Raw genomic sequence first — 22,071 nt, forward strand, 5'->3', positions numbered from 1 at the left:
TCTCTTGGTAATAGCGACCCTGTGCGATGGAGGGACTCTGGCGTCCTGTGCATGCGCAGGATGCTTGCGCTGCGGGAAGTGCTGGGAGGGATCTTTCTCTCAACACTCTCCCTATATAAGCACGAAGGAAGAAGGCGTTACCCACCGCAACCCCCCGCAGCAGCCTAAACCCGTTCAAACACATCCAGAAACCAGCAGTGATCCTTAAATTACAAGTAATAATGCGTTGTATTTGATATGTGGGTAAAGAAAAAGTACAATTTCTTTGGATATAATAAGGCCTAAGTTGTTCTATGGAAGTTTTCAGGAAGTTGTTAATTGTATGTTCGGGGTACGCTGTAGCTTTTTGACTAAACTCACCTTATGGACAATAACTTTCTTTTTTTGCGTGGGTAATCAAGGTTAGGTCTAGATTCTAGAACAAGGTAATCAACAGGCGAGTTTGAGCAGGGATTGGAATACAACTACAATTCCCAGCGTCCCTCTCGCGTCGCGCATGCGCGGTGGTTAGCAGATGGCCTCGATTGAACTGCTCAACTTTATTGAATTTGCGCGCGGCGTACATCGTTGCTATGGCTGAGCTGGTCCAGGCCTCGCAGTCCAGGAGCAGTCTGCAGCAACAGTCCCCAGCCAGCGGCCAGAGCGGGACCTCTGCCGCGGCGAGCAGCAGCAGCTCCAGCAGCAGTGATCCTGCCCGACCCGGGCTGAGCCAGCAGCAGAGGGCCAGTCAGAGGAAAGCCCAAGTCAGAGCCCTTCCCCGGGCCAAGAAGCTCGAGAAGCTTGGAGTGTTCTCGGCGTGCAAGGTAAATAATAGAGGGGCGTGATGTTCTCTGTTGCACTGGAGATGGGGAGTCCTTTCATTGTGCAGGTTTCCATTATTAAATGTGTTTGGTTTTTCTCTAGGGTTACCAGCTATTTAGAAGATACTATTACTAAAGCAGTGATGGGTATAGAGATATAGGGCTGATGCAGAGTTGCCCACAATTGCAAACCAAATGCATTTTTTGGCAAAAGCCATAACTACAAAGAGCCAACTATCTTAAAATGTCTGCCGGTGCCGTTTGGGAACAGTAGCATACAGTATGTACACCCTGCCTCCATGTAATATACTTACACTGCAGCCGCCTCAGATGCAGAGATCAAGAAAATAATGCTGGCTCCATTTTTCGGTAATGTCTAAATCCCCTTCACGGAGAGTACCCTGACGTCATCAGCCAGTGTCCAGCGTCATTCCCTGCCATCCAAGTGGGCATAAAGGGGGAATATAACCATGTGGAGAGCGTGGCGAGTGGACAACAAACTTGTTTAAGTGGGGACAAAGTACTTTTTTAGCTGGCTGTTATGGGCTGGAACTGCGCTTCCGCCCTCACTCATGTCACTTCCAGGTCCCTAGCACGAAGGAGAAATACAGCCAACCATACACAGTAGGCGCTGGTGCAGGGTATGCCCACCCAGGGGCAGCTTAAGAATGGAGGGGACCTGTGTGCAGTTTCCTCCTCTCTTGCAATGCAAAAATGAGTAGACTCTGGTGTGCCCAGGTCTCTGGGAGCATGGCGTCTGCACCATGTTCCCGCTGACTTCTCTACTATGCAAGCCCAATTCTCTGGGAAAATGGCCACTGAGCCTTTTTCCCGGAGACTTGTGCGGCAACGACTTGGGACTCCAGAGAGAGGAGTATAATATATGGGTGCGGTGTGGGCTCCCTGGACCCAGGGGCCGGTGTGCACCAAATATAGAAACTCCACTGGGCCCACTCACTCAGATGTCTCTACTCACTCAGCTTCTGGCCCAAAGTGTACAAATTATAGCCTAATATTGGACCTGATTCAGAGTTGTATGTAAACCCGTACAATTCCATTTGTGGGTGGACTGCTCATGAGCAAATTCCATACTGAGCATGTGCAGAATGAGTCCTGCAAGCTCTAACGCAGTACCCCCAAGCCACAGCATGAGTGACATTCTGTGGATGTTTGGGACTGGGGATGGGGTGGCGCTGCCTATGTTTTTTCTGAAAACGGGGGCACATTTTCTGACAGCGCTGAGGCCAGTGTCTGCATCGCAAGGAGCCAGACGGTGGCCATTCTGTGTTAGCTTAGGCTTACTCAGATGGGCAATAATGCAATCATTGCGATGTTGAGCCAATCCTGCGTCTTTAGATACAAGCATCAGATCTGAGATGCTAGCAGGAGACTTTCTATTTCCTTCAGATTCCTCCTGTAGGCATTAGCATACAACTCTCAATTTGGACCCATTATCATTCAATTCATAAGTCATATTTTTTAGGGAGCAACTAATAAAGAAGTTCAATAAAAGCAGAATGAAGTAGCTTTAAAATGTTACTTTGTATGACCATACCCTTTTTAACTATGACAATTTTATTTAAAGATTGTGTCTGTATTAAAATTATCACTTTTAGAGTTTTTCACTGTTTGATTTTGTGTTGTTGCCTGGACTGCTAAATGCTTTGTGTGCAGCCCCTTCTGGGTGACTAGTTTTGTGTTTGTAGCTTGAGTTTGATTAGCATTTGTATAGCCAATTGAATAGCTGGTTCCTCACATTGGGCTCGATTCAATTGCCTGCGATGTAAATAGCGCCGGGAGATAGCTCCCGGAGCTATTCAATTGTGTGCAGTGTTTAGTCGGAGAATGCCCGTTCTCGCGACTAAACAGCCTGTTTAAGGCGCGAGAACGGGCATTCCCCTGACCTAACTTCCCGGCGCGATGCTGTTTTCCAGGCGCGATGGGCAGAAAACAGCCTCGCGCCAGGACTTTTGTTTATTTCTGCTCGCATGCCCGAAGGGGTGCGAGAAGAAATCCTTAGTCGGGGTTAGCTGCGCGGTGTATTGAATAGCTCCAGGAGCTGATTCCCGCAGCTATTTACTTCGCGCAGAATAGGATCGAGCCCATTGGTTCAACTTATTTGAGAATAGTATATGAGAAGTGCATTTGCTCTGGTCAGCTACCTTTTTCGAGCGTTTCAACAACATGTTTAAATGCCAATGCAATTGCATGTCTCGTGATTGTTTGGCAATCTGTGGTTAACGTGTACTTGAGGACACTTTTGATCTCAATAAATTTTATGTATGTTATAAGGCGCAGCGGAACCCTTGTGGCACCGTATAAATAAAGAAGAATAATAATCATTTGTTCTGAATTACAAGAAAACAAATTTAGCAGGCAGCATCAGAAAAGCAATGCAAGTGTAATGATACCACCCACAAGTACAAACGTGAGTTGGTACAGTGACGTTTGAAACAATGGGTTACAATGTCATTCCAATTTACATAGATTGTACTAGCTTAAAACTAGTGAGTCTGACATTTTTCAAACATCAGTAGTTTGGAAAACCTTTTTAATTGTATTGGTCTTTAATGTGATTATAAGCAAGTCTGTGTTTGTGCAATGCATTGGCAGTTTGTTTTTGTATACAGTGGAATATTCTGGGTATACACTAAAGCTGGCCACACACTAGACCAGTGTTGGCTAACCTTGACACTCCAGCTGTTGTGGAACTATATATCCCAGCATGCCCTGCCACAGTTTTAGCATGCCCTAATAGCAAAACTGTAGCAGTGCATGCTGGGTTATGTAGTTCCATAACAGCTGGCGTGTCAAGGTTAGCCAACACTGCACTAGACCAACTTTCATCCAACCAGCCAACTAGTTGATTGGTTGGAATTAAAATCTGGTAATGTCTGGGAGTAAATGATGATCAGCAATTTGCTCCTAAATGAAAGAAAACAGATGAAAATGGTCGTCAGACAAGTTTGTTAAATGTTTGATGAAAACAGTTTGTTCAAACAACAGTTTTTAGTCCATTTTCCGGAGTTTGGGAGAAAATTGCTGATTGTCATTTGCTTTCATTCCTTACCAGATTTTCATTCCAACCAATCAACTAGTTGGCTGGTTGGATGTAAGTTGGTCTAGTGTGTGGCCAGCTTTACAGTATAAGGACTGTCCAGTCTTTTCTCAACTATGAGATTAGTAGGTTACAGCTTACTGTTGAGCGTCTTTCTCTCTTTGACCACTGTAGAATCTGGAAGAGTTGTGGTACATACACTGTCAGATTTTGTGTTAGATCTGAACGATAACAATTTTAAAAATCGTTCATATCTGAAAGAAAATGACTTGAGCCTGCAACGATGAACGATGCACGTTCCTGCATGTCAGATAACGATATCTGACATCTGATGTGTTTGCAATCAGATTTGGACGATTCCATTCATTTTAATAATGTCTGAAATCATTGGTAAAATCGTTCAAATTGTTCATCTGACAGATCTGACCGTGTGTATGCACCATTAGGACAACAGTTTAGATATGTCCCTGCAGCTATCCTTTTCATATAAATAATTTTCTGCTCTCATAATACATAAGGGATACTGAAGTTGTAATTCCAGCAGAAAGGGCATGTTTTATGAGCTGACAGGAAGTTCATTCTCGACAAAAATAATCCATTAAACCTAGAAAACTTCTCATATGGCATTGGTTTCCAATCCTTCTTGTATCATGGCGCCCTAGAGTATCAGCATATTTTCGCAGCACCTATAAGTCAAAAGTTTCAAATTGAGAAATTTAAAAAGTGAATTGGCTAAGTGTGGGCTGACTTCTAGCCAATCATGGCTAAAATCCAGGAATCCTCATGGGTTCTGTCAGACTCAGGGGAAGCGGCGTATATACAGTCTAACCCCATGATGTTTACATGGACAAGAGGACCGAACAGCACCAGGAAGTATGTAAGTATAGTCTTCATTCTAGCACCCTGCACCTGTCACAACTCGTGCAGATCCTGTTTCTCTTTCATCCACTAGGGGACACTGGAGGTGCTTACGCTGAGGTATAGAGGCGTGGTTAACTGGAGCCGGCACTTTAAATAATTTAGAAGTGTGAAGCTCCTCCCCCTCTATGCCCCAACAGCCCGGGTTTACAAAATGTGCCTACTAGGAGCTGGTCACAATCCGTGTGCTCCAGCGACACATCTATTTTATTTATTTAGGTTTTTTATTTTATAGCATCTTTTTGACACTTTTAGGTACCCCTCGCCACCTCTCTTAAGGTGAGGTCCGGGTACCTGGCACCCTGTCCTTTATAGAAGGCAGGAAGGAGTGCACAGTGCTTATATAAAAAGCACTGACAGCTCCTTACCGCCACAGCACATTCTCAACAAGGAAGAAAAGTGCTGACTGCAGAGAGACTTCTATGGGGAACAACGCAGTGAGTAACCACCTGCGCATCCCCCGGCTCCCAGCCCCACCACTACCGAGCGTTGTTACAAACTTAGTGTGCTGGGCAGCTTATGCAGAGCGTTACAACAGCGTGGCTCCCTGCTCTCCCTCCACCCGCTGTTCAGCGTGGCTTCCTGCTCTCCCTCCACCCGCTGTTCAGCGCGGCTCCCTGCTGTCCCTCCTGCCGCTGATTAGATAGTCACTCGGCTCTCCCTCTCCCCGCTGTTACAGTGGCGCGGGGCGGCAGGTTAAGTGCGCTACAAGCGCGGCCACCTGCTCTAACTCTCCCCGCTGTACACGCGGTGTGAGGCGTGCGGGGGGAGGGTAATGGCCACAGAAGCCATCTTGTATAGCCCTTCAGGGCATAAAGAAGGGGGCGGAGCTTAAAGGCAGCGCGGGTCTCTATGCGGCAAGCGGCCGTATAACAGCAGGGCTGCTGTTCTTTATTACACAGCAGCTCATACTGCATCTCTATACAGGAGATTGCAGTGTAGAGACACAGAAGGCTGGATTCCTCTGCTGCCATTCCTGTGCTGCACAAGTACATCTCCTGATTACATCCCTGGTAGAGAGGCTGTAAGTAATTGGGGTGTAAGTGCAGGGGAATCTGATCTATGGGAGGGGGGTTTCTCCTCCTCTGTGTCCCACAGCCTTCTTGTTTATCTTGTCTGTGTCTTTTCTGTTTTATGCTGTGTTTCTCTGGGTGACTGTGTGTACCATGTCCAACAGAACCAAGACTTCTCAAAAGCTGTTTCTGTTCCAAGTGTAACAACAAACAGACCAAGCCACATGCCACTCGGTCCACGTTATGTGATGCTTGTATAACAACGGATTCACAGATGGCGATTACTAGCTCTTCTGCTCTGCCATGGGCCACTGACATGGTAGGAGGTATGTCAGACTTATCATCGGAGTTGGCTGAGGCGCGCAGGAGACACCCTGGTTGAGGTGATGGGTACAACGGTGCCTGCACCCTCCGCTTCGTACCACAAAAAAAAAAGTCACAAGAGCGTACTTTAATGACTGTTCTCCAGTCAGAAGAGTCGGACGAAGAATTCCTCACCATAGAGGATACCGTAGAGGGTGAATTGGAGGAAGTTTTACAAGAAACCTCTCAGGAGTTAGAGTCCGCCTTCCCCGGGGTGGAATCTCTAATCTTGGCAGTCAGAAAGGTCCTTAATTTGCCTGAGGAGATAGTTACTGCATCCCAGGAGTGTGAACTATTTCACGAACAACCTAAGAGTTTGGTGGTTTTTCCGTTCTCACAACAACTTCAACAACAGTTATCAGTGGCCTGGAAACAGCCGGATAAGCGGTTCCAAATTCCACGTAGGTTTCCGTCTAGCTACCCCTTTCCATCATCCATGATGGAGAACTAGGAAACACAACCTCCTGTAGATGCGCCTGTTTTCAGTCTAGAAAACAGCAGTTCCGGTGTCGGGAGCTACTGTTTAAAAGGACCCTTCGGATCGTAAGTTTGAGACAACACTGTGATCTATATATACCGCAGCAGGAGCTCAGCTTATACCTACCCTTGTTACTGCCTGGGTTAACAAGGCTGTGGTTTGCTGGGTTGACCAGTTGATTACACTCTGGTACTTCCAGAGCAGAATTATGTCTACTAGCAGAACACATCTGTGAGTGCAGTTTATTTAGGAGAAGTGTCCAAGGATATCAGTCAGATTAGTGCCCGCATATCTGCATCTACTATTTCTGAGAGCTCTGTGGTTGCGCGCTTGGCAGGCGGACGCAGAGTCCAAGCGTGCGGTTGAGGGTTTACCATTCACGGGTGACATGCTTTTTGGCCCGGAATTGGACAAGTGGATATCCCAGGCCACGGGGGAGTAAGTCCTCTTTCCTCCCTTCTACTGCTCCGGCTTCCAGAAGACCTTATACTGGACCTTCGTTTCATTCCTTTCGTGATAGAGCCAGAGGTGCTTCCACGCAACCAAGAGGCTGCCGAGGTAGAGGTCGTCCACACACTGTTGCACGTAGACCAGAGCATAAAGCAGCTGAGAAACAGGTGGCTTGATGGTCTTCCGTCCCACCTGGGGTTTCCTGCGGTGGGAGCCCGCTTGCAGGTTCCGGAGCATCAGCGAGGTATGGGGCTTTACTCAAACCTGTTTGTAGTGCCCAAACCGAATGGTGCAGTCAGACCCATCTTAAACCTCAAGTCCTTAAAACCTGTCTCTGAAGATGATTTGTTTCAAAATGGAACATCTGCAGTCCGTCATTGCGAGCTTATAACCAGGGGAGTTCTTATTATCCCTGGATATCAAGGTTGCTTATCTCCATGTTCCCATTGGGAACCACACCAAGCTTTTCTGCGTTTTGCCATATTGAAAGATCATTACCAGTTTCGGGCATTGCCGTTCGGGTTATCCTCGGCTCCCCGCATATTCACCAAAATCATGTCAGTCATGATCGTTCTTCTTCGGTCATCAGGAGTGAACATAGCGCCTGATTCAGAGCCGCTCATAAGCGGCCGCTCGCTCCCAGCGATGTTCGCACATCTGCGCATGCGTATGGGTCGTAATGCGAATGCGCCAACCAGTCATTGCGGTCGGAAATCGTGCGCTCGCAAAACAGCGAGGGTCTGCTAATTTGAGTGACAGGATGAGGCGTTTGTGGGTGGTAACAGGGGAAGGTGCTTGAAAACGGGGAGTGGAGATCCGAACGCAGGCGTGCCAAACGGTCAAAACAGGCGTTTAATTTGTGTGCATAATTAACAAAGCGTCATCGACCACGTCACTTGGTTGTCTTTTAGCCTGAACTGCTCGAAGTGATTGCGGGAAGTAAAACCTACCACAACCACTGCGAGCAGTTCAGACGCCTTTTGTACTCGATTAATCTAATAAATAGCGGAGATGACATATGATGCGAACAGCCAGGGGGCGTCTTTACAAAATAGCGAGCGCATGTTTTGTTTGTTCGCTCGCTCGCTCAGACATAGAGGCGTCAACAGACCACAAAGAGCGAGCGCTCAATTTAAATAGCCGGCCCCTTTTTCTGAACGACCGTTCGCAAATAGTGTCCGGCTCTGAATCAGGCCCATAATCCCTTATTTGGACAATCTGTTGCTCAAGGCTCCATCGGTATCTCTTCTATTAGATCATGCCTTACTGACCTATCACACTCTTACCCAACACGGTTGGATAATCAACTTCAAGAAGTCAAATCTCAATCCGCCCCAGAAGCTTCTATTTCTGGGCATGATATTGGATACGGAATCACAGAGGATTTTTCTTCCAACAGACAAGGCCAGGGATATCCGGTTGTTAGTTCAGCTGGTCCTCAGTCCAAAGAAGGTGTCAATGCTTCTTTGTCTGCGCCTCTTAGGAAAGAGGGTAGCTGCTTTCGAGGCACTACAGTTCAGCCGGTTTCACTCCAAGGTTTTTCAGCTGGACCTGTTAGCACAGGGGCAGGGTCTCATCTGCTTCTACATCGACAGATCCGTCTGAGCCCGATTACCAGAATGGCCCTTCGCTGGTGGACGCAATCCACAAATCTTTTAGCGGGCTGGAGATTCGGAGTGTGGGACTGGATCATTGTAACAATGGATGCCAGCCTCCGAGGATGGGGAGCAGTAGTCCTCGTTTGCCACTTTCAGAGGGTCCCCTCTAGAACAGAAGTGGCCCATAAATGCGTTGGAACTGAGAGCTTTTTACGATGCTCTAATAGAGGCAACAGAATTTTAAAGGCTCATCCGGTAAGAGTTCAGTCCGGCAACGCAACGCCCGTTGCTTACATCAACCACCAAGGAGGAACTCTGAGTCGCATGACTATGCGAGAAGTAACTCTGATCCTCCAGTAGGCCGAGAACCAGTCAGTAATCCTGTCGGCGGTATTCATCTTGGGTGTGGACAACTGGGAAGCAGTTTACCTAAGTCGACAGGATATCCATCCCTGGGAATGGAAGCCTCATCCAGACGTGTTCAACGTGCTGATACGTCGATGAGGATATCCTCAGATTGACCTCATGGCGTCACAACTGAATTGTCAGCTACCAGTATACGTGTCAAGAACTCGAGATCCGCAGGCGGAAGCAGTAAATGCTCTGACAAGTCAGTGGATCTATGACTTCGTATACCTTTTTTCCTCCGATTCCGCTTCTTCCTTGTCTTCTAAAAAGGATAAGACAAGCGACAGCCTCTGTAATTCTCGTGGCTCCGAACTGGCCTCGGAGAAGTTGGTTCTCGGACCTTCGATCCCTATTGTCAGACGATCCGTGGTCCCTTCCTCTGCGCCCGGATCTTCTACAGCAGGGCCCTTTCATACACCCCAACCTAGCGCAACTGCGTTTACCGGGGTGGCTCTTGAAACCGATATCCTAAGACGCAGAGGCATCCCAGACGCGCCAGGAAGCCAGTTTCGGCTGCGCATTATCGCATTTGGCGTGCTTATATCTCACCCGGTTTCTGCTTTTCCTTCAGACAGGTCTGGATTCTGGCCTTCGTCGGGGAACCTTAAGGGTGCAGGTCTCTGCCTTTTCCATTTTCTTTCAAAGGAAATTGGAAATTGGCCCTCATTCCTGAGGTGCAGACATTTCTTCAAGGGGTCTTGAGCGTGCAGCCTACTTTTGTACCTCCAATAGCTCCCTGGGATCTAAACTTAGTGCTTCTATTTCTTCAGTCGCCCATGTTTGAACCTTTTGGAGGAGGTTGATCTTAAGTACCTGCCTTGGAAGACTGTTCTCTTCCTGGCTCTCGCTTCGGCTCGTAGAGTTTCAGAATTGGGTGCTCTGTCTTATAAGCCACCTTACCTTGTGTTTCATGCTGATAGGGCGGAACTCCGGACGGCAGCCGCTTTCCTTGCCAGGGTTGTCGGCTTTTCATATCAATCAGCCTATTGTGGTACCGTTGTTGGTGAAGGACTCTGGTGTTACTTCTACCTTGGATGTGGTTGGGGCTCTCTGCATCTATGTTGCCAGGACAGCGTCCCTCCGTAAGTCTGAGTCACTTTTTGTCCTCTCTGATGCTGTTCAGAGGGGTTGACCATCGTCTAAGCAGACTTTGGCACGTTGAATTCGGCTGACTATTCATCAGGCTTATGTTAGTGTCGACCGTCTGCCTCCTTCGTCCATTAGGCTCATTTCACACGTTCTGTGGGTGCATTATGGGCGGCCGGTAGAGGAGCCTCCACGTCATAATTGTGCCGTGCGGCCGCTTGGTCTTCAGTTCACAGGTTTGTCAAGTTTTATAACTTTGATACGTTTGCTACTTCGGCATCCCGTTTTGGCCGCCTAGTTCTGCAGGTGCCGCAGAGCTCTCCCGCCCGTGGGGAAAACTTTGGGACGTCCCCAGCTTAAGCACCTCCAGTGTCCCCTAGTGGATGAAAGACAAAATGGGATTTTGGTACCTACCTGTAAATCCTTATCTCTGATTCCACAGGGGACACTGGACGCCCACCTCTGCGCTATTAGCCTGCCTGTTCAGCTTGTTCTGTATGTTGTATGATATATTGTGTGTTCTCTCCTTTTCTTACTCCGCTTGTTCTCCATCTCCTCTCGGTCTTCATTTTCTAAACTGAGGGCTGATGGGTCATAGAGGGGGAGGAGCTTCACACTTCTAAATTATTTAAAGTGCCGGCTCCAGTTAACCATGCCTCTATACCCCAGCGTAAGCACCTCCAGTGTCCCCTGTGGAATCAGAGAAAAGGATTTACCGGTAGGTACCAAAATCCCATTTTTCCTGCCTGGGGTGTCGCTCTCTGCTCTGGTGCGTCCATCACACTCAGCTAATGCAACAAACCACTGGTACAGATCTCAGTGCGCTAAAAGCACCAGAGCAGAGAGCGACACCCCAGGCATGAAAGGGGAACTACACAGCTGGTGACAGGTGCAGGGTGCTAGAATGAACACTAAGGGCCGTATTCAATTAACAGCAAAAACTTACTTTTTTGCCATTGGCGAAAACAGATGCTTTGCAAAAATGGAGAAAAAAAAACTGTAAAATAAGTTTTCTCCATCCCAGACCAGGAGAGAGAAAATGCACAATCCCTATTTTTGGCTAAAAATTTGGAGATTTCTTTCAGAAACCCTTGGGCACCCCTCCAAATGATAAATTACCCTAAAACATTTTTGTAAGTTGTGTACTTTGTCGAAAAACAACCGCGCAAATTTTGGTAGGAAAAAAAAAATGGTTTTAACGTATTGGGTCTGATTATTCGCCGTTAATTGAATATGGTCCTAAGTATGTAGTGAGTGAAGTTTAAAAAGAAAAAAAAAATATATATATATATAAGTCCACAAAGTGAAGGCACTACTCCTTGTTTCAATATTCTTATCACAAAATGTGTTTTATTCACCACCCAGTAAACACAACACCATTACTGGAGCATATTGTCCAAACCTTGTAAAATGCATGTAAAGCGGTTCATATAACAGTCAAAATACTTATGCAATCAATGTCTGTCGACTTCGGTCCACTTTAGGGCCGTTCTAGACTCACAAAGACTTGTCAACAATCCAGCGTGGTATACTGCTAAGGCGCAACAAACCCCCATATTAGCAGGACTTTTAAACTTTATCCTTGATCTAATCATCACACCTGTGTTTCCGGCTGGCGTGCGTTCCAGCCGTCTGCGCATGCGCATGTTTAATTCAGTCTCCCATGTCCGCTCCGTGCTCCCGCGAGACAACAAACCTCCAACCCACCTCGACGTCACACACTTCCATGTGACCATCAAAGCATACGGAGAGCTTGCCTGCGTCACTGCGTTATCATGGCAACGCAATATGTTAACTCATGCACTAGCATCACTGCGTTATTATAGCGACCCAATTTGTTAACCCATGCATTCGCGCACTTATTCATTTTATTAAATAAGGGAAATATATTTATCAATCCATACGTACTTATATAGCTAATCCTTACTATTGGGGGGTTGTGCGCCCTACCTATAGTCCAAACTCTACACAATATAATGTGAAATATATCACCTTTTACATTTAATGCTATCACTAAATATATTAAAAAACATCTATTAAACATTAAAAAGATATATTCGTGCAAACCTATTATATATATATATAGTGTGTAGTGTTCCCTCTAGCTCCGGCGGCAGGCAGGGCGCCGGAGCTAGAGAGGGCAATGTTGTGCGCGTCTGAAAAGGGGCGTGGTTACAAAAAAGGGGGCGTGTCTATAAGACGCGTCCCCCTTTTCGTCATACTTGGGGGCGTGCCCGGCGCTTACGGACATGCCAGGCAGCCCCCAAGCGCTGCAGAAAGGGAGAATAGACGCCGGGCGCATGCGCCCCGGCGTCTATTCCCCGGCGGTGACCGGGTCACCGCATGTTTGTCCACCCGCGGGACACTGCGTCCCGCGGGTGAGAACGGCTCCCGAAGGCTGTTAGGGCAGGGCGCTTTTTGCCCTCCTCCTGGAGGGCAGGGTGCTTTTTGCCCTCCAGAAGGAGGGCAGGGCGCCGCGCCCCGCTAAAACAGCCTAGCTGGAACACTGTGTGTATATACATATGTGTGTGTGTGCATAGATATAGATATATATATATATATATATATATAGTTTGTGTGTGTGTATGTGTGTGTGTGTGTGTGTATATATATATATATATATATATATATATATATATATATATATTAGGGGTGTGCACCGGCCACTTTTCGTGTTTTGGATTTGGATCTGGATTGGTTTTGACAAAACCACCCTTCCGTGTTTTGGGTTCTGGGTTTTGTGTTTTGGATCTGTATTTTTTTTGAAAAAAAGCATAAAAACAGCTAAAATCACAGAATTTGTGGGTTTTTCTGCTCCTATGCTATTATTAACCTCAATAACCTTAATATCCACTAATTTCCAGTCTATTCTGAACACCTCACACCTCACAATAGTGTTTTTATGTCCAAAAGGTTGCACCGAGGTAGCTGGATGACTATGCTAAGAGATACGAGTGGGCGGCACAAACACGTGGTCCATCTAGGAGTGGCACTGCAGTGGCAGACAGGATGGCAGTTTGAAAAACTAGGCCCCAAACTATACATAATGCAAAGAAAAAAAAGAGGTGCAAGATGGAATTGTCCTTGGGCCCTCCCACCCACCCTTATGTTGAATAAACAGGACATGCACACTTTAACAAACCAAACATTTCAGCGCCAGGGTCTGCCACACGACTGGCTGAAATGATTGGTTCGTTTGGGCCCCCACAAAACAAGCTGGCAATTAATCTGTCCCTGCACAAACTGGCTCTACGGAGGCAAGATGTCGTCCTCATCCACCGATTCCTCACCCTCTTCAGTGTTGTGTACATCCTCATCCTCACAGAGTATTAATTCATCCCCGCTGGAATCCACAACCACAGGTCCCTCTGTACGTTCTGGAGGCTGGTCTCCCTGGAAGAGTTGATAATTCATTTTATGAACATCATCTTCTCCACATTTTGTGGAAGCAACCTCCTACGCCTTTCGATGACAAGGTTCCCGGCTGCACTAAACACTCTTTCAGAGTACACACTTGAGGGGGGGCAACTCAGGTAAAATAGAGCCAGTTTGTACAGGGACCTTCAAATTGCTTCTTTTTCCTGCCAGTACAGGTACGGACTGTCTGACATGCCTACTTGGATGCTGTCACCGATGTAATCCTTTAACAGACAGACGCACGCTTGTCGCTGCTGCTTTGAGGATGCAAGTGCGGCTACAGCCCACACAATTCGCAAAGACAGAAAAAAAAAGAAGAATATTTTTATTGTTTGTGGAGCGCACTTTGAGGGTTACACCACCCTTTAACAGACAGACGCACGCTTGTCGCTGCTGCTTTGAGAATGCAAGTGCGGCTACAGCCCACACAATTCACAAAGACACAAAAAAGAAGAAGAATATATTTATTGTTTGTGTAGCACACTTTGAGGGTGTCACTACCCTTTAACAGACAGACGCGTGCTTGTCGCTGCTGCTTTGAGGATGCAAGTGCAGCTACAGCCCACACAATTCACAAAGACAGAAAAAAAAAGAAGAATATTTTTATTGCTTGTGTAGCACACTTTGAGGGTGTCACCACCCTTTAACAGACAGACGCACGCTTGTCGCTGCTGCTTTAAGGATGCAGGTGCGGCTACAGCCCACACATTTCACAAAGACAGAAAAAAAAAGAAGAATATTTTTATTGCTTGTGTAGCACACTTTGAGGGTTACACCACCCTTTAACAGACAGACGCACGCTTGTCGCTGCTGCTTTGAGGATGCAGGTGGAATCTAGATGGGATTTGGAACCGGGGACACACTACCTCCATCAATTGTCTAAATCCCACTGCACTAATGGCGGATACCGGACGCACATCTAACACCAACATAGCAGTCAAGGCCTCAGTTATACGTTTTGCTTCAGGATGACTGCTGTCGTACTTCATCCTCATCGCTAGGGACTGTTGGAGGGTCAATTGTTTAGTAAAAGTAGTGATGTTCCTACTTCCTCTCTGGGATGATGAACAACTCCCAGCAGCAGCAACAGCACTAGGAGGAAGTGGTTCTTGATCTTTCCCTATTTTATTTTTATCGGAGAAAGTTTGGTCCTCCATTTATGTTATATTGATATATACGTGCGGCTAAAGCGCACACAAACACAGAAAATATTTTTTTATTTTTGCTGGAGAGTAGTGCACTTTGTGGGTTACACCGCCCTTTAAGAAATGAGCCAGCCGGCTCTTTACTTATGGGACACAGGCGCACGCTTGGCGCTGCTCTTTTGTTGATGCACGTGCAGCCACAGTGCACACAAGTCACAAATACAGAAAATATTATTTTTTTTGGTTTGGACTGGAGTGTACTTTGGGGGTTACAGCACCCTTTAACGGTCAAGTCAGCCGGCCCTTTACTTATGACACAGGCGCACGCTTGGCACTACTTTGTTGATGCACGTGCGGCTACTGCGCACACAATTCACAAACACAGAAAATAATTTTTTTTTGGTTTGGACTGGAGTGTACTTTCGGGGGTTACAGCACCCTTAACGGTCAAGCCAGCCGGCCCTTTACTTATGACACAGGCGCACGCTTGGCACTACTTTGTTGATGCACGTGCGGCTACTGCGCACACAATTCACAAACACAGAAAATAATTTTTTTTTGGTTTGGACTGGAGTGTACTTTCGGGGGTTACAGCACCCTTTAACGGTCAAGCCAGCCGGCCCTTTACTTATGACACAGGCGCACGCTTGGCACTACTTTGTTGATGCACGTGCGGCTACTGCGCACACAATTCACAAACACAGAAAATTAATTTTTTTTTGGTTTGGACTGGAGTGTACTTTCGGGGGTTACAGCACCCTTTAACGGTCAAGCCAGCCGGCCCTTTACTTATGACACAGGCGCACGCTTGGCACTACTTTGTTGATGCACGTGCGGCTACTGCGCACACAATTCACAAACACAGAAAATAATTTTTTTTTTGGTTTGGACTGGAGTGTACTTTGGGGGTTACAGCACCCTTTAACGGTCAAGCCAGCCGGCCCTTTACTTATGACACAGGCGCACGCTTGGCACTACTTTGTTGATGCACGTGCGGCTACTGCGCACACAATTCACAAACACAGAAAATAATTTTTTTTTGGTTTGGACTGGAGTGTACTTTCGGGGGTTACAGCACCCTTTAACGGTCAAGCCAGCCGGCCCTTTACTTATGACACAGGCGCACGCTTGGCACTAATTTGTTGATGCACGTGCGGCTACTGCGCACACAATTCACAAACACAGAAAATAATTTTTTTTTTGGTTTGGACTGGAGTGTACTTTGGGGGTTACAGCACCCTTTAACGGTCAAGCCAGCCGGCCCTTTACTTAAGACACAGGCGCACGCTTGGCACTACTTTGTTGATGCACGTGCGGCTACTGCGCACACAATTCACAAACACAGAAAATATATTATTTTTTTAGCACTTGGGGGGAGCACCCCTGATGGACAGAGCACCCCCTGGACAACACTACAGCACTCCTTTAGGACTGGGACACTGCACAGGACTTTGGAGTGGACACAGCCCCTATGGAGAACTGACTGCACAACACAGTCCAGCCAGCCCCTATGGACTTTGAAGTAGTGGACACAGCCCCTATTAACAACAGCAGCACAGCACAACACAGCCAGCCACTATGGACTTTGAAGTAGTGGACAACAGCAGCACTACACTACACTACACTACACAGCCCTAACTCCCACCCTCCCTCTTCACTGTCCACAGCCGAGTGAGAAAATGGCGCCGACGCGGGTACCTTATATAGGATCCAAAACCCGCGAGACTCGGAAGGCGGGATGATGACGTTTTGCCTCGATTTCAGATCCGAGTCAGGCGGGAAAAGTCGAGCCTGACTCGGATCGGACTCGGATCGGGGGGGCTCGGGGGGGTTCGGATTTCAAAAATCCGAACCCGCTCACCCCTAATATATATATATATTTTTTAGCGGTGAGCGGGTTCGGATTTCTGAAATCGAGGCAATACGTCATCATCCCGCCTTCCGGGTCTCGCGGGTTTTGAATCCTATATAAGGTACCCGCATCGGCGCCATTTTCTCACTCGGCTGTGGACAGTGAAGAGGGAGGGTGGGAGTTAAGGCTGGCTGGGCTGTGTAGTGTAGTGTAGTGCAGAGTAGTGTTGTGCTGTGCTGTGCTGTGCTGTGTTGTGCTGTGCTGCTGTTGTTAATAGGGGCTGTGTCCACTACTTCAAAGTCCATAGGGGCTGGCTGTGTTGTGTTGTGCAGTCAGTTGTCCATAGGGGCTGTGTCCACTCCAAAGTCCTGTCCAGTGTCCCAGTCCTAAAGGGGTGCTGTAGTGTTGTCCAGGCGGTGCTCTGTCCGTCAGGGGTGCTCCCCCCAGTGCTAAAAAAAAATAAATATTTTTTCTGTGTTTGTGAATTGTGTGCGCAGTAGCCGCACGTGCATCAACAAAGTAGTGCCAAGCGTGCGCCTGTGTCATAAGTAAAGGGCCGGCTGGCTTGACCGTTAAAGGGTGCTGTAACCCCCAAAGTACACTCCAAACCAAATAAAAAAATATTTTCTGTGTTTGTGAATTGTGTGCACTGTGGCTGCACGTGCATCAACAAAGGAGCAGTGCCAAGCGTGCGCCTGTGTCCCATAAGTAAAGAGCCGGCTGGCTCATTTCTTAAAGGGTGGTGTAACCCACAAAGTGCACTACTCTCCAGCAAAAATAAAAAAATATTTTCTGTGTTTGTGTGCGCCTTAGCCGCACGTATATATCAATATAACATAAATGGAGGACCAAACTTTCTCCGATAAAAATAAAATAGGGAAAAATCAAGAACCACTTCCTCCTAGTGCTGTTGCTGCTGCTGGGAGTTGTTCATCATCCCAGAGAGGAAGTAGGAACACCACTACTTTTACTAAACAATTGACCCTCCAACAGTCCCTAGCGATGAGGATGAAGTACGACAGCAGTCATCCTGAAGCAAAACGTATAACTGAGGCCTTAACTGCTATGTTGGTGTTAGACGTGCGTCCGGTATCCGCCATTAGTGCAGTGGGATTTAGACAATTGATGGAGGTAGTGTGTCCCCGGTTCCAAATCCCGTCTAGATTCCACCTGCATCCTCAAAGCAGCAGTGACAAGCATGCGTCTGTCTGTTAAAGGGTGGTGTAACCCTCAAAGTGCGCTACACAAACAATAAAAAAATTCTTCTTTTTTTTTCTGTCTTTGTGAAATGTGTGGGCTGTAGCCGCACCTGCATCCTTAAAGCAGCAGCGACAAGCGTGCGTCTGTCTGTTAAAGGATTACATCGGTGACAGCATCCAAGTAGGCATGTCAGGCAGTCCGTACCTGTACTGGCAGGAAAAAGAAGCAATTTGGAGGTCCCTGTACAAACTGGCTCTATTTTGCCTGAGTTGCCCCCCCCTCCAGTGTGTACTCCGAAAGAGTGTTTAGTGCAGCCGGGAACCTTGTCAGCGAAAGGCGTAGGAGGTTGCTTCCACAAAATGTGGAGAAGATGATGTTCATAAAATTAATTATCAACTCTTCCAGGGAGACCAGCCTCCAGAACGTACAGAGGGACCTGTGGTTGTGGATTCCAGCGGAGACGAATTAATACTCTGTGAGGATGAGGATGTACACAACACTGAAGAGGGTGAGGAATCGGTGGATGAGGAGGATGAGGACGACATCTTGCCTCCGTAGAGCCAGTTTGTGCAGGGACAGATTAATTGCCAGCTTGTTTTGTGGGGGCCCAAACGAACCAATCATTTCAGCCACAGTCGTGTGGCAGACCCTGGCGCAGAAATGTTTGGTTTGTTAAAGTGTGCATGTCCTGTTTATACAACATAAGGGTGGGTGGGAGGGCCCAAGGACAATTCCATCTTGCACCTCTTTTTTTTCTTTGAATTATGTACTGTTTGGGGCCTAGTTTTTCAAACTGCCATCCTGTCTGCCACTGCAGTGTCACTCCTAGATGGACCACGTGTTTGTGCCGCCCACTCGTGTCGCTTAGCATAGTCATCCAGCTGCCTCGGTGCAACCTTTTGGACATAAAAACACTATTGTGAGGTGTTCAGAATAGACTGGAAATGAGTGGAAATTAAGGTTATTGAGGTTAATAATAGCATAGGAGCAGAAAAACACACAAATTCTGTGATTGGATCTGTATTTTTTTTTTAAAAAAGCATAAAAACAGCTAAAAAACACAAAACCCAGAACCCAAAACACGGAAGGGTGGTTTTGGCAAAACCAATCCAGATCCAAAACACGAAGAAAGATCCAGATCCAAAACACGAAAAGCGGCCGGTGCACACCCCTAATATATATGTGTGTGTATGTGTATATATATGTGTATGTATGTGTATGTATGTGTGTGTATGTGTATGTATGTATGTGTATATATATATATATATATATATATATATATATATATATATATTTTATAATGTGTGTATGCAGTGATCGCGGTGAGCGACAAAATTTGTGGGTCCCAGGGACCCACCACTTTAAAAAAATTGGGTCCTACCTGACCATTTCTGGGTCCCATCATAATTTATGCTTTAGAGCTCCCCATATGCCTCAGACCTCCCCACATGCCCCTAAAATGCAGATCTGATACCCCCAACAGCCAGATATCCCCACAAGCCCCTTAAATGCATGTTTTAATGCCTCCATGATCTTTCAGGTAATACGACTTTCCCCCTGTGCAGTGCCCCCCAGGAGCAGTCCCCCTGTGCAGTGCCCCCCAGGAGCAGTCCCCCTGTGCAGTGCCCCCCAGGAGCAGTCCCCCTGTGCAGTGCCCCCCAGGAGCAGTCCCCCTGTGCAGTGCCCCTCGTATGCCTGTCAGACCACCTATGCAGTCCAATGAAGGTATCTGCCCCCCTAATAGGTGTGTGTGACACTAAAGGGCACAATAGGTGGGCCCTCTAGTGACCTGGGCCTAATGCCCAAGTCACACACCTATTTGGGGGGCATATACCTTCAATTGGGCCTAATGCCCCCTATGTTGCTCGGGCCTTGTGCCCGCCTAGAGACCCACAGGCCTATTGCCTGAATTTATCCCATGGGCCTAGTGCCCGACAACCCTGGTGGTCTAGGAAGGAGTAAAATACCAGTGGCCCAAGGCCGCCTGCCGGCATGGTGAAAGAGGCTGCGGGAGGGAGCTTCGTTAGCTCTTTTGCTTTCTTCCTCCACAGTCCTCTTCAGTCTTCTGCCGCTGGTAGTATTGTCAAGGTCCATGGTTGGGACCGAAACGTTGATCCTGTATTTATTTTTAATTGTTGGAATAAAAGACTTTTTAAGAAGACTGGTGAGTGCACCCCCTTTTTTCCAAGGAGAGATATATATATATATATATATATATATATATATATATATATATATATATATATATAAAAATATATATATACAAAAATATATATATACATAAAATATATATATATATATATATATATATATATATATATATACACACACACATACACAAGTCCAAATTCAGCCCGGCACTCCCCTCCAATATCCGCAGACAGCTGCTCCTGGTGCCCTCCACTGGGGTACGAATCCCCCACAATATAGAAATAAAGAACTGGCGGCACTCAGGAGACTTTTGTAGAAATAGTGCAAAACTTTGTGCTTTTAAACTACGTTTCGGGACTTTAAAATCCCTTCTTCAGGATACACAGCATGATATATCCTGAAGAAGGGATTTTAAAGTCCCGAAACGTAGATTAAAAGCACAAAGTTTTGCACTAAGCACCACGGCAAGTTAACCTGGATAAGGAGTGCCCACACTTTGGAAATTGTGTGTGTGTGTGTATATATATATATATAGATATAGATATATAGATATAGATATATATATAGATATATATAGATATAGAGAGAGAGAGAGAAAATATAGTATGTATGTGTATACACGTGTGTGTGTGTATATATATATTAGTGTGTGCGTATATATATAATTATATAGTGTGTATGTATATATATTATAGTTTGTATGTGTACATATATATATATTATATAGTATGTGTGTATATATATATATATATATAATATAGTTTGTATGTGTACATATATATATATTATATGTGTGTGTGTGTGTGTGTGTGTGTAATATATATATATATATATATATATATATATATATATATATATATATATATATATATATGTATGTATAAATATATATATGTGTGTGTGTAAATATTAGGGGTGTGCGCCGGCCACTTTTCGTGTTTTGGATCTGGATCTTTCTTAGTGTTTTGGATCTGGATTGGTTTTGCCAAAACCACCCTTCCGGGTTCTGGGTTTTGTGTTTTGGATCTGTATTTTTTTGAAAAAAAGCATAAAAACAGCTAAAATCACAGAATTTGTAGGTTTTTCTGCTCATATGCTATTATTAACCTCAATAGCCTTAATATCCACTCATTTCCAGTCTATTCTGAACACCTCACAATAGTGTTTTCATGTCCTAAAGGTTGTACCGAGGTAGCTGGATGACTATGCTAAGCGACACGAGTGGGCGGCACAAACACGTAGCCCATCTAGGAGTGACACTGCAGTGGCAGACAGGATGGCAGTTTGAAAAACTAGGCCCCAAACAGTACATAATGCAAAGAAAAAAAAGAGGTGCAAGATGGAATTGTCCTTGGGCCCTCCCACCCACCCTTATGTTGCATAAACAGGACATGCACAATTTAACAAACCAAACATTTCAGTGCCAGGGTCTGCCACACGACTGTGGCTGAAATGATTGGTTCGTTTGGGCCCCTACAAAACAAGCTGGCAATTAATCTGTCCCTGCACAAACTGGCTCTACGGAGGCAAGATGTCGTCCTCATCCTCCTCATCCACCGATTCCTCACCCTCTTCAGTGTTGTATACATCCTCATCCTCACAGAGTATTTATTAATTCGTCCCCGCTGGAATCCACCACCACAGGTCCCTCCTGTACGTTCTGGAGGCTGGTGTCCCTGGAAGAGTTGATAATTCATTTTTATGAACATCATCTTCTCCACATTTTGTGGAAGCAACCTCCTACACCTTTCGCTTACAAGGTTCCTGGCTGCACTAAACACTCTTTCGGATTTCACACTGGTGGGGGGGCAACTCAGGTAAAATAGAGCCAGTTTGTACAGGGGCCTCCAAATTGCCTCTTTTTCCTGCCAGTACAGGTACGGACTGTCTGACATGCCTACTTGGATGCTGTCACCGATGTAATACTTTAACAGACAGACAGACGCACGCTTGACGCTGCTGCTTTGAGGATGCAGGTGCGGCTACAGCCCACACATTTCACAAAGACAGAAAAAAAATATATTTTTTTTTTGTTTGGAGTGCACTTTGGGGGTTACAGCATCCTTTAACGGACAAGCCAGCCGGCCCTTAACTTATGACACAGGTGCACGCAGTTGCTGAATGGCAAAAGTGG

General features: G+C 46.3%; 1 protein-coding gene across 1 annotated transcript in view; it reads left to right on the plus strand.

Annotated features, from left to right (window-relative positions):
- The first annotated feature begins 503 nt into the window (after window positions 1-503).
- Window positions 504-22,071, plus strand: part of KAT2A (lysine acetyltransferase 2A) — an 85,832-nt gene continuing 64,264 nt past the window's right edge. The window contains exon 1 of the mRNA XM_088442467.1: window positions 504-803. Within this exon, the coding sequence (XP_088298593.1) occupies window positions 573-803 (231 nt within the window). The 5' untranslated portion in view covers window positions 504-572. The remainder of the gene's footprint in view (window positions 804-22,071) is intronic.

This window comes from Taudactylus pleione, unplaced genomic scaffold, assembly GCF_031769625.1.
Source record: "Taudactylus pleione unplaced genomic scaffold, aTauple2 ptg000018l, whole genome shotgun sequence".
NCBI lineage: Eukaryota > Metazoa > Chordata > Amphibia > Anura > Myobatrachidae > Taudactylus > Taudactylus pleione.